This window comes from Nannospalax galili, unplaced genomic scaffold (genome assembly GCF_000622305.1).
Source record: "Nannospalax galili isolate Female #2095 unplaced genomic scaffold, S.galili_v1.0 scaffold127, whole genome shotgun sequence".
Lineage (NCBI taxonomy): Eukaryota > Metazoa > Chordata > Mammalia > Rodentia > Spalacidae > Nannospalax > Nannospalax galili.
In genome coordinates this window covers 4,978,009-4,991,131 of record NW_008360326.1, presented here as the reverse complement: position 1 = coordinate 4,991,131, position 13,123 = coordinate 4,978,009, and the positions used below count along the sequence as shown (strand labels likewise).

General features: G+C 52.3%; 1 protein-coding gene across 1 annotated transcript; it reads right to left on the bottom strand.

Annotated features, from left to right (window-relative positions):
- Positions 1–13,108, bottom strand: Wnt6 (Wnt family member 6). Its single transcript, XM_008825736.3, has 4 exons — positions 12,834–13,108; positions 2,658–2,878; positions 2,137–2,471; positions 1–809 (listed from the first exon to the last, which is right to left on the bottom strand). Exons 1-4 carry the CDS (start codon positions 12,911–12,913, stop codon positions 348–350), a joined length of 1,098 nt encoding a protein of 365 aa, XP_008823958.1. The 5' UTR covers positions 12,914–13,108; the 3' UTR covers positions 1–347.
- Positions 13,109–13,123: the final 15 nt, after the last annotated feature.

Sequence of the window (13,123 nt, the reverse complement as noted above, 5' to 3'; positions counted from 1 at the left end):
TTGGTTTAAATATCTTTATTAATACTAAACTCACCTACCCATCCCATGGCCAGCAATTCTGAGGAGTCCCATCTCCAGAGATTAGAGTCTGGCTTTTTGGTTTTCATCTAGGGGATCAAGGGGAGGGAGATTTTGCGTAGCAGTCTCCTTCTAGGAGACACCAGGGGATCCCAGAGCCTTCGTGGGCAGATGTAAACTCCAAATTCCAGGTCCCACTGTTTCTCAAGGCCAGGGAGGTGGGTTTTCCCAGGGAGCAGCTGGGTCCAGGGAGCGCCCTCTGCTGGAATCTAGTGGTCCTGCATATGCTAAGAGTTGGCTGTGTGCACTTTGGAGAGACTGGCTGCTGGTCAGAGGCACAGACTGAGCTCCTTGCGCACCCGGCAGCGGTGGCACTGCACCACACAGCACCAGTGGAAGCGGCACAGGCAATTCTCCTCGAGCTGTACGCTCTCCTGGCGGTGTCCACGACCGCAGCACAACAGGTCGCAGCCGCTGAGGTCCGGGGCACTGCTGTTGCAGGCTCGGCCACGGGTGCCAGGAGAGCCGGTGCGCCTATTAGGGGCGCAGAAGTCCGGCGAGTCAGCGGCATAAAGGAGATCAGCTCGGCCCGGCGGCTTGAGCGTGCGGACCGCGGGCAGCAGGGCTTTGCCGTCGTTAGTGCCCATGACACGCGAGGCGCCGTGGAAGCGCTCCAGCAGCCGCGCCCCCACCTCTCGGAACGGGGGCAGCTTCTGCCAGCAGGTGCGCAGCGCGCACGAACCCGAAAGCCCATGGCACTTGCATTCTGTGCGTGTGTGGCTCCGCACCGCCTACGGGGAGCAGAAAAACAGGACGATGGGCAGAACGGGAAAGGCGGAGGATAACTGAAAGCAAAGAAAGAGAAAGAGGGAGGGAGGGAGGGGGGAGGGAGGTACTAGTTTCAAAGGAGGAAATCAAGGTAGCCTTGGCTCGGAGAGGAGGAGGAATGACAGGGATGGAGGAGTAAGAGAAATGGGAAATAGGAGATAGAAGATTGAGCACAGATTCCAGGGTCCAAAGCCAAGGAAGAGAGAAGAACAGGATGGACGCAGAGGTGAGAATCTCCCCCAGAGTGGGGAGCAGTGGCAGCTGTCGCAACCTAACCCTCCTGCCAACCCAGCCTCCTCATTCCTGACCCTCGTGGCCCCAGGCAGAGCTGAGCAGACAAAGCCAGCCGCCTGAGCTGCTGTCTAGTTCACCTCTCCCAGCCCTCTCAACAGGCAGGTGGGCCTGTCTGGACATTCCTCTCCAGGCCCCCTCCTCTCTGCCTGCCTGATGCCTTAGGCTGGACCCTAAAAGACACAGAAAGTGTGGAAGGATGTCCCTAGAATACGCTAGAACTGAGGCATAGGATGTAGGAGAGTCCCCCTGAATGCAATGCCAAGAACAGAAGCCAGGAGACTCCCCCACTGGCTTGCTGTTTGTGTCTGAAGCTGGGGCCCAGCATTCATAACCCCATTTAGACTATCTAGGAAGACCAGTGGAAACTCAGAGGCCAGAGACCAACCTGACCTATATGTTTGTGTGTTCATCCCTCACTCCCTGACTCTCCCCTACCCCTTTCTAGAACCATTAGACCCAGGCAAGCTTCTTGCTCCTGAATGAACTTCTTGATGGGGCAGGTGAGACCAGGCTTGCAGCTGCTAGACAGCCAGCTGGCAAGTGCAGATAATCTGAGCTGACCAGGCCTCCCTCCTACCAGACTCCAGATTCTTCAATCCTTTCCAAGGCAGCTCCCCTAGGATCAGCTCTAGTCCTCACTTTCCCTGGTACCCCTGCTACTGAAGACTTTTGCATGGCTTCTACTCTTCCATCCCCAGTCTCTGTCTCAGTCCCCTGTTTCAGCCCCAACACCCACCCACTCTGCCCATTGTACTTCCCAGCACCAGGCCCTCCCAACCCTCTAGACTGAATATCTCACCTGCCACATTTATCTACACCCCTTCCTAATCTTCCCAAATTTCCCCTGTCCTGCCCAGTGCCACATACATCAACCCCCTCCTACACATGCACTCCTTTACCAGTGCTCACAAACATGCTGCCACGCATTCCATGCTCTCCCACACCCACTCACACTCGCCTACACTAGTGACACCTACACCTCCAGCCCATACGCACCAGCCTGCCTGCCTCATTGTTGTGCAATTGCACCAACGCACGGATGTCTCCGCGTCCGCGCTTGTGCTGCGCATCCATAAAGAGCCTTGATTTCTCGTCCCCGAAGTCCACGTCGTCGCCGCAGCCTCCCCATTCCCAAGCAGCGCTGGCGTCTGGGGAGCCTGCTGGGCCTGGGGGTCCTGGGGTGCCCAGCAGACCGGAGGGCCTAGGGGGTGCCCGCCCGCGTGGTGCTTGGCAACCGCACTGCAGAAGCTCGCCCATGGAACAGGCCTGCGTGACAGCGTGGCTGGCGCCAGCTGCAGTGATTGCAAACACGAAGGCTGTCTCTCTGATGTCTGCAGAGGGAAGGAAGGGCGGTAAGTGCCCGGGTCCAGAACTAGGGGCTGGGGGTTGGGGGCTGGGACCTGGGACCAGGGACCCGGGACCTCGGACCTGTGATGGGCGGGACAGGAGAGGGACGCCTTGCCAATAGGAGAAAGCACCTCCCTGGGGGGCGGGGGGACGGTTCTCCCCACACTGACCCTGCTGCAGGATGCGCCCAAAGGCCTTGCTGTGGCTGGAGCAGTTCCAGCGACGAAAGCGGAACTGGAACTGGCATTCTCGCACCCCGAGCCGCGCTCCCCGGGCTAGCTCTGCCACCACTTCCGGCTCTGCCTGGCACAACTCAGCCTGCCGTCCTGCCAGCCTCCGGGCCTTTCTGCAGATACTGGTAGGGTCCATGACTAAGGGGCTGCCCACGGCCCTGGGAAACAGAACACTGGGTCAGGAGTGTACCTCACAAAACACAAAAGGATGGGTGGGGTGGGAGTGAAAAAGAGGCAGACCAGACCCCCTTGGCCTTAGCCAGGTACTGCACATCTCCCTAGTCTACCGCAACTGAGCTGAGATTGTCCTGTCTTTGGTTGGTTCTCTTGCCATTCCATGTCTGTCTGTGTCCCCTCTTAACTAGAGCCTAGACTGAAAATTGTTCTAGAACAAGAATTTAGTCTTATCCTTTTGGGCACATCTTTATTAATAAATCCTTATAGGAACCTGACTCAAGGTGAAGGCAGTTGGCACCAGGGAGGCCAAACTTAAATTTAAAATTCAATAGTCCTAGCCCAAAAAGGAGACAGGAAGAAATTAGCAGAAAAAAAGATCAAGAAGGCTAAAAAAAAAAACCTTTAGTTCCAGCACTCAGGAGGCAGAGGCTGGCAGATCTCTGTGACTTCAAGGCAGCCTGGTCTCCATAGTGAATCCAGGACAGCTGGAGCTACAGGGAGACCCTGTCTCAAGAAAAAAAAAAAAAAAAAAAAAAAGCACCTGTCATGAAGGGTCACTAAAGAAGAGCTGGCAGTACCAGGGAAAGGTCTGGCCTTAGTGGACCACAAGCCCTAATGCAAAACAGGGGTCATCCCAGGAACACAAATAGCTGTGAGGTGTTCAAATAGCTAGAGAATGGTGCCTTGGAAGAAAGTCACACCCCATCTCTTTAGTTCAACTTTCTCTTTCTGTAAAATGGGAAAATTGAGCTTATGTGGTCCCCCATGCCCCCCCATTTCCCTAAACTGGACAGCAGGAGGAACTGAGCTTCTCAGCACTGTTGGCAACTAGATGACACTGATCCTTCTGCTCCAGGATGCCTGACTTACCCAGAGCGGAATGGCAACAAGCCAAACTCTGTGCACTAGGGTGATACAACCAATTGAAGGATGGAGGAGGGGGAATGTTTGGTTTGGTGGGTAAAGACCTCTTGGGAAGTTCTGCACACTAGCAGAAGCCTTTCCTCCCTGTCTGCCTGCCTTCATTCCACTTGAGAAGAGAGCTGCCACTTGGTTTCCATAGGTTGTCAGCCAGGAATTCACACCTGGGGGAAAACCACTTGAATCAGATGGCTCCTATTTGAACATAGCTGAGATCTCAGGCTTGAAGGACTATGTGGGCAGAGCTAGGGAGGTTAATTTGAGACAACTCTTCAGCAGAGGGCAGGGAAAGATTAGGGGGAGCACTGGAGGCAGAGGGGGGCAGTAAAATGTAGAAGAAAATGTTGGCAGATGGGTGTGAAAGGTCAAGGTGGCCTACCTTTCAGTTTTGCTTCTATGCATATCTGTTTCACTGTCCCCATTTGCTCTACAAGTACAGGCTGCCCAGGCATGTCCTGAGATGTAATGGTCTTAAATAGCAGCAAGAGGAATTTAGGTCTTAAGGTAAAACTCTCAACACTGAAGGTGAGGTGCTCAGAAAGGTGTTTACAGAAAGATATGGAAGCTCCATCTTTTAAAGACTCCTAGCACGCACATGTGTATACACACAGGAGAGAGAATCAGAGAGACACAAAGAGACATAGAGAAACACAGAGACACTGAGAGAGAGACATAGAGAAACAAAGAGGGGAGAGAGAGAGAGAGAGAGAGAGAGAGAGAGAGAGAGAGAGAGAGAGATTCAGAATCAGGTTGCTGTCATCCTGATTCAAATCATCCTGACACAAATGGTTCAGGAACCAAGCATCTCTTGCCAGCAGAGAGCACAGTAGATGTTGTTCCCTTACACTGAGCTTGAAACCTTCCCACCATCAGCCCCAACCCTCTCTCAGCCCAAGAGAGGGGAAAGATGGAGTAATGAGCAGTGGACCAAGGCTAGAACAGCCCAATGGCTCCCAATAGCCCAATAACCTTGGGGAGTTGATATCTATCTATCTATCTATCTATCTATCTATCTATCTATCTATCATCTATCTATCATCTATCTATAATCTACCTATCCCCCTCTGTCTACTTATTCTACCTCATTAGTATAAGCATTTGAGTGGTTTCCAGTATCATTGTTCAAGATAGGTAGCTAGGTAGATAAGATAGATTACAAGCTCCTTCAGTGTTGAGACAATCTTCCTTTATCTCCCCTGGAAGTTTTTTAAGTATCAAATTTATGTCTCCCATACACAATGTCTACTCTGAAACTTTGCATATCATGAATTCTATATAAGATGAATAACATATATGGTATAGAATATTACAATGAAATACTTAAATACATGTTTCTGAATGAATAAGCCATCTCCATAGGGAGAGGATTGCCCGTGGAGCCCAGGTTCTGTTGACATGCTATCATTTCATGACTCCCAATTCATATCCTCGAACATTTTCTTCCTCCCCTGGGATGAGATAAACAGGCCTCTCTGCAGCTGTCCAGCTCCCCTGCTACCACCTGCACATTTTGACTTCTCCTGACTGTCTGGGGTTCTGAAAATCATCTCCCCCATTGCCATGGCCCCTACAGCTAAGTTCCTCAGCCCCACCCCCATCCCACCCCTGCCCTCTGCACACTCCCTGCTTTCCCAAGGTTGACTTCACTTATCTTTCCAAGGTCATTCTGCTCCATCCCTCTCCTCTCCCTCCTCTTCCCCTAGAAAAGCAGGAAGGAATGGGGGACAAGCAAGGAAGAAAGGCAAAAACCTCTTGACCTTGTCTACTTCCCAGGGGTTAAAGATAGGGGAGGAATTGTGGGGATATAAAGGGCAGGGTTCCCAGGAGGTAGGGCTAGCCCTTCACAGAGTTGAGGGGCTGGCTAGCTTCCTGGGAACTAGCCTTGTTTACCAGCTGGTCAGGAGGAGGGATGGTCAGTGATAACAGCTAGAATCCCAAGGGACCAGCTTGCTCCTGCCCCTCCTGTACTCACTCCCATCCTAAAAACATAGAAAATGAAACTCCTGAAAAGACATGGCAGCCGGACATTGAGCAAACCGCCTGGCCACACATTTGACTCTGGTTTTTGTCAGCTCTGGGTGGGCTGAACCACTCCAGACAAGTCAGTTTCCTCTCTAGACATCAGAAAAAGGATGAATTGATGGGAGAAGTGCCCCACTCCCAACTGAAACATGTAACTTCACTTGTAGAACCAACTCCCCAGTCCTCCCTTAATCCCTTTCTCTTACTTTCATTCAGCCACTTCTGCTTCCTTACATAATAAGCTTTACTTTGGAGGCTCTGAATCAGCACTGACCTGGGGTCAACCCAGAAAAGATGGATGCATTTTAGGGAAATTTAGATGCTTTAGACCCTGGAGTGCAAGGTGGGGTGGGGGTGGGGTATGTGTTATATACAATCTGGGATCTAATTAAGTTGCCACTTTTAGGCATAAAAAAAAAAATAGCTAGCCCTAAAAGAAATTAGTATACAGGCAAGATGGGACAAGCCTAACAGGCTACTCTAACTGGCCTGGCCTGGACTGAGAGCACTCTATCTCTTAAGGACTATCAGTAACCCCTCAAAATGGTATTAGGGTCCAGCAAGTTCCTACTGGCAATATCTGCAGACCTGAGCCCCAGAGACCCCAAGATTCTAGCCTAATCTATCCTTCTTTCTCTGGATTCAGAGCTCAGAAGAGAATGTCAAAGATCATCTAATCCATCTCATCTGTCACATGGGTAGTTAAGAGTGTGTACTGTTCTTGCAGAGGACCTGAGGTCAGTTCTGAGCACCGTAGCAAGCAGGTCACAACAACCTGTAACTCCAGCTCCAGGGGATCCAATGCCTCTAGCCTCCTTGGGTGTATGTACTTATGTGCAGAAGCAAGCAGATCTCTGTGAGATCAAGGCCAACCTGGTCTACATAACAAGTTTCAGGCCAGCTGGGGCTACAAGGAAACTTTGTCTCAAAACAACAGCAACAACAATAAATAAATAAAAATTTTTTTTAAATTAGATGATTTTAAAACCTAAGCAGGAGCTGGCCTGGTGGCACAGATCAGTAATTCCAGCTACAGCTGAGGCAGGCAGGAGGATCACAATCTCATGATTGTGAAATCTCATGATACAGTTCAGTAGTAGAATGCTTTCCTAGCATACTTGAGGCTGTCAGTTCAATCTCTAGTACTGCAAAAATAAAATAAGAGTGTCTGGAGAGATGGCTCAGCAGTTAAGAGCACTAACTGTTCTTGCAGAAGATGCAGGTTTGGTTCCCAGTTGCTATATGGCTGCTAATAACCAGCCATAATTCCAGTTCCAGAGGATCCAATGCCCTCTTCTGGCCTCCACGGGCATTGCATGTATTTGGTGCACTTACATTCATGCAGGCAAAACACTTATACACATAAAATAAAAATAAATAAAATTTTACAGTTAAATAGGACTGGAGGGAAATGGCTGCTTGAGATATGGGAAGGCCTCAGATGGCCTCTCACAGTGTATTCCACACAGCCCCTTCTTGCTAACAGGGCTCTGACTCCACCCACACCATATCAGTTCGACTACTCCCTCTGCAACCCTAAGGTGTTCTTAGCCAGTATCTCTCCAGCCTCACCTCAGTTCCCACTGAACCTCAGGAGCCCCAGTCCTGGCCCCAGCTGCATTCTCCCAGGTGTCACTCCTTTGGGCGTGTCCTGTCAGTTTTTTCTCCTCAATTAGGCAGAAACTTCATTAAAGACATGAATCTCACAAGAAGGCATGATGTCATCAGTGGCGCATACTCCAGGCTTTGGGGATCCCCAGGCTTGGACTGGATCTAGGATCTGTCATTTGCTGGTGTGATGTTGAATGAGTCTCTGGCATGTGAATCCACACTTAGTGTTTGTTGGATGAATGATGAAAGTTAAACTCCATTTCCTCAACTGGAAAATGGAAATCATAATACCTTCTCCTCGCCCCTTTCCTGGTTATGTTTATACATGCCAGTGTCCAGAGGGTGGAGGATCTCCACAAGTGCTTCCCCACTCTCCCACCTTTCTGCTCTTAGGCCAGCTCCTGATGCAGGACAAATAGTAGGATGTAGATGCTTTGTGTGGAGTCCAAGAATGCTCTTTTCTCCAACTCTCTGTCTTCCCTTTCCAGCCTGGATCCAGGTTTTGTCCTCCATGCAGCCTACTCAGGGACCAGAAGCACCCTCCAAGACCCATCCTCTTCCCCAGCAGGCACTTCTGTTGGATCAATGAAGCCAAAGGGACCCTCCCAAACCACATGAATGCCAGCCTCTTCAGAAATGTCTTATAGCCCACCTCCCTCTATTTCCCCACCCCCACCCCAAGGTCCCTCAACTGACCCCACCTCCCAGAGCCAGCAGAGGGAGCTCAGAGCCCTGGGGCTGTGGGTGGGGGTGTACGGGGGTGGGGGAGGTGGGTGGTGGAGAAGGGGCAGAAAAATGTTGCCTGACTGCTGCTCAGGCTGCCGGGCCTGTGCCCGCCCGCCTGTCCTGTCCTGCTCTGTCTAACTCCTAACTAGGTAATTACTGCTCCCCTCCCCCAGTCCCTACCCCCACCCTAACCACCACATCAAAGCCAGTGATGCCCCAGCTCCATTAACCCCTGCCTTCCCACTGCCCACCTGTGGCCCCCACCCTCCTTCCCCACACAGACCCAATTTGGTTCCCTCTGTCCTTCCTCACATTTCTCTCCTAATCACTCAAGACAACTTTCTCTTCCCTGACAGACTTCACTGAACTAAAGGGCTTACCACTGGCCAGGCCTTTGGGAGTGAAGCAATGGGCAGACTGCCCTCCACTGGATGCCTAGTGGGCTGTTGTACCTTCTGCTCTTCCACACAGAGTGGACTTCACCCATCTGAGGGCAGGATGGAGGAGCAGTGGAGCCTGTAAAGGCCCTGTCCCTCATCCTGAGTCCTACCTGCACTGCACACAAAGAGGAGGCTGACTCAGACCCACTCTCAGCTACCAGTATTCAGGCTGGCATTGGGCAAGTCCCCTCCTGTCCCTGGACCTTCCACCCTTACTAGTGAGCATAGCAGACCAGATGATCTCTCAGTCCTTTCTAGATCAAATTCTAGATTAAGCAAAGGACTGGGAGGTGGTACAGTCAACTGAAGAAAACTCCTGGCCGCATTTCTCCTCAGGCAGCTCTCAGCAGTCCAAGAAGGAGGTCCCAGGCTAGGGGGCGCTCTCATCAGTTGGCCAGAGGACAGGCATCTGGTTCCCTGAGGCCTCCTGCTGGCTGGCCAGGGCCGGCTGCCGTGCCTCATCCCTTCCACAGCTGCACTTCCCCTTCAAAGTACACATTCTGGAATCCCCCTTGCAGGGCCCTGGTGATAGGGCCTCCCACTGACCTCCCCTCATCAACTCCTGACTTCTGATGAGAAGGGGGCATGAGGGGGCCTCACCCCCCTCCCCAGGAAATGTCACAGTGCCAGGACTCTGGTGGGTCCAGGGCATGCTCTGGCCGGGATCAAGCCAGCCTCCTTTTGCCCCTGCCCTTTTCTGCTCACAGCCCCATTGTCTCCCTGGAGGGGAAGCTGCCAAGGCTGAGGCCTGGAGAGGGGAATGAGGGCTACCCCACCCCCATCCCACCCCACCCTGAAGCTTGATGAGAGCCAGCAGAAAGGGTCAGGGGCCCCAGATAAAGACAGGATGGCCTAGTGGCCAGGACCAGTCTGGGTGCACTTCGGGTGGGGGCTAAAAAACCCGAATGTCAGGAAGAGATCTGGTTCCTTCCCTGCCTTCCTGTGGGGTCAGCAGTGAGGCTGTCCTCGGTCTTTGGCTCCTGCTTCTTTTCCATAAGGAGGGGAAAAAGGGAAAGATGGGATGGGGGAGGAGAAAGACTGGGTGGTGTTTTTCTTAGTGGAACAAGGGGAGGGTTAGTTTCTTTCATAGACAATATAGAACAGAAAGAGGAAAGAGGAAGAGAGAAGAAAGGAGGTTAATTTGGCTCTTCTATGAGAGTGAGCCATTTTCTATATCCACTGATTGAAGGTATAAATAAAGATGGATGGGACATTGTGAAGAACTTCTAGGAGGAGGGTGGGAGGGGAGCAGGGAACAGAAGAGGGGTTAGCTAGTAACCAGAGAGCCAGAGCCTCTTTCCTGACTTACTCTCAGGACAGGGACTAGACTGGGGGCTGAGGGTGCAGAACATAGGCTGGATGGCCTGGAGGCAGGGGCTAGACAAGATGACCTCAAGAGGGCCTGGCCAATGTCCTGGAATCTGGGATTCTGTGATTCACTAAGATATGGTTACATTGGAGACAGACACACAGAGGCCTGTGGCGTTTAGAAAGCATGCATTGCTACATAGCAAGACCCTGTCTCAAAACTAAACAAAAAAAATTAAAAATAGAACTCTTGCATTGCATTGGGAGGACGTGGAGGGGAAAGAGAGGTGGAAGAGAAACTTCTATGGAATCAAGAGTCTGGATCCTGAGCTGATTCCAGGGCCTGGGTCACTGTCCTCCAGGACTCTCTTTTAGTGACCTAGAAAGTCAAGACACTCAGAGGGCTGCTCAGTTCTCAGCCTGGTTGTGACTAGCTTATTGAAAGGCTGTAGGTCAACCATTTTTCTGGCCACCCATGGTGCTCTGGCCTGGCTGTCATCCTCTGAGAAGCAAGGAGGAGAGGGCCAGCAAAGCAGGCCCTAGACATTGGGCCTGGAAGCTCCTAGTTCAAGTGTAATAGGGTGGTAAGTTTCAAGAGCCTCAGACTAATAACCAAACAAAATTCCACTGATCAGCCTGTGAAGACTCTATCATAGGACAGGAGTGTAAGCAGAATCAAGGACCATGTGAAAGCTAGTCTGGGCTCAGACTACAGGAATGAAGTGTCAGAAATAGACAGAGGAGAGGGGCCAAGGCAGGTGGGAGGAACAGGTTCTCTCTGAGACAAGTCTGAGAGAAGCATTCGCTGGCCACCTTATCACCCAGCCTCTCACTCTTCACTCAGCTTCCCCTGCAGCTGTGGCCATGAAGGCTCCTGTGTTCTCCCACACCTGCCCTCCTCACCTCCTCCCCCACTCCCTGCTTCCCAGCTTCAGGGTCAGTCTCCAAGGGAGCAGGCCCCTCTCCCGTTGGCTTGGATCCCACCCAGCAGTTCTTTCTGAACAAAGGAGCCCCCACAGATCTACAAACCCCGGAAAGGTGAATCAACCCATTCAACAAACACTCCATAAACCTATGTTCAGCACCCACACTACCCTGGGCCTCTGGGACCCTCAAGACAAAGGTTCTGCCTTTTAAGAGCAGGGAAAAGAAACCACAGGGGAGACAGTTGTCAGTAAAATGCAATAACTGCACAGCTGCCCAATGCTCAGAGCATGGTGGGAACACGAAGATAGCACAGAGAGGCCAAAGTGGTAGCTTTGTGGAGGAAGTGGTATTTTAATTGTAAGAAAAGAACAATTTAGACCAATGGAAAGGGAAGGAAGAGAAGGCCCTTCTTCTATACATGAGAAAGGGCAAAATTAACAACAGTGTGTTAGAGGAACCACAAAAAGAACATTGACCAAGTTTTGCTTATGGCTGTAGATTTTTCCAATGTAAACGAATGCCCCTTTTGGCCCACTTGGGGGCCTATCAGTGGAGAAGTTGGTTTGTGAAGAGCACCTCCCAAGGTGGGGTCATGGTATAGATCTTCCCACCTAACTGTCCAGACAAGCCTGCCAGCTAGGGAAATTGTTCTTTTAAAACTGAGACCTTGTGGGGCAGGAAAGGGATGACTCGCCTAAGACCATTTTTAATGGTTGAGATTAGATCTGTGTGTCGAAACCAAGATCTAAGAATGCATGTTCTCTAAACCGAGACCTGGGTCTCGTGTTTGCTCTCTCACTGACACCCAGGAGGATGTCTCTCCCGCATCGTAGAATAGCGGCCAGCAGCTTCCTGTGTGGGCACACTTCTCTATCTCCCTCAGAGAGGGATGGGCCTGCCCCACCCCTGGGTCCAAACCCCGGGAGGCGGGTGAGAGAGGACTGGAGGGTAGGAATTCAGCCAATGACGCGGTGATATGCAAATAAGTAAGTCCCTGATTTCTTAGGATTGGTTGAACTATCAGCGTTATTGCCCAAATCCCTCCTCTCTGAACACCGAGCTATTCCCGGCGGGTGTTTGCGGCTCTGAAAACTAAGAAGGAAAACGTCTTCAGGATTTGGAACTGAGTTATCCCGCGGGGCCCCCACTTTCCCCTCCTTGTCCTACCCCTCAAGGCTCAAAGCTCCCGCAACCTTGGCTAGGTGTCTGTCCTAGCTAGAGTCAAGCCCAGAGATCGGGTCTGAAAGTCTTCTCAGACCCCATCCCTGGGCCAGCCAGGCCCCTATTCGCTTCACAGGATGCTCCAGGGTTCCCACAGCTTCTAGGCTGCACATTTTTTAAAAAGTTGTTATTTCCCATGTCTGGGAGGGTCGACCACCAGGATCTCCTTCCAGTCTGTCTTCCTTGGAAGGGAAGAAGAGGAGAAAAATCGATGTCCTGACTCAGTTTCCCTCTTTACATTTCGTTTTTGGCCACTACGGCCCACGCTGGAAGAGCCACGAGAGAGACTGTGGGGTGTTAGGGAAAGGGGCCGGGAAGAGGCCGCTGTTGGACCTTCTCTGACCCAGAGCTTCCCACCTTGATCCTCTTTTCCCCAAATTCAGCCCAGTGCCCTCCTCGCTCTCCCCAACCCCGAGTGTCTCGCTACTGATCTCCTGACTCCCTAGTAGCTCTTTCCTACCAACCATGCCAATTCCTTGATGATGTGAATTGAGTACATTTCTGGGGGGAGAAGGGGCACAGGAGGCGGAAACACAAAAGAAATGTGTCTGGGGGTAAGCAAGGTCCAAGTGGCACTTCAGAAGAAGGAAACCCTGTGCACTGTCGCGAGGGTCCGTGTGCAACCTCCGGGCTGCTGGGATCCCGGAGCAGGTAGAGTCAGGAGGCAGCAGGAGAGTGGTGCGGAGTCCCATCACCCTTTCGGGGTCCCCACCCTCTGGCACTTGGAGCCTCGCTGGGGACAGCCCTACTCAGCACTCACCACCACAGGCCTCCGACGTGCGCCGGACACAGGAGCAGCAGCAGCAGCAGCCCGAGGCGGGAGGGCACCGGCGGCAGCATCGCGAGCGCTCTACCGCGGTGTGGCGCGGCCCGCGGGCTGGGGCTGCGGGCTGAGCCCGGGTGCCGCGACCCGGCTTCAGGATGAGCGCTGCGGAGGCGGCCGGGAGGGAAGGACTCCGGCGGCCGCGGGAGGGCCCATCCCGGGCGAGGAGGGCGCGGCGGAGGCGGAGAGCGGACCCGGTCGCTGGAGCCTGTGTCTCCAACAGAGCT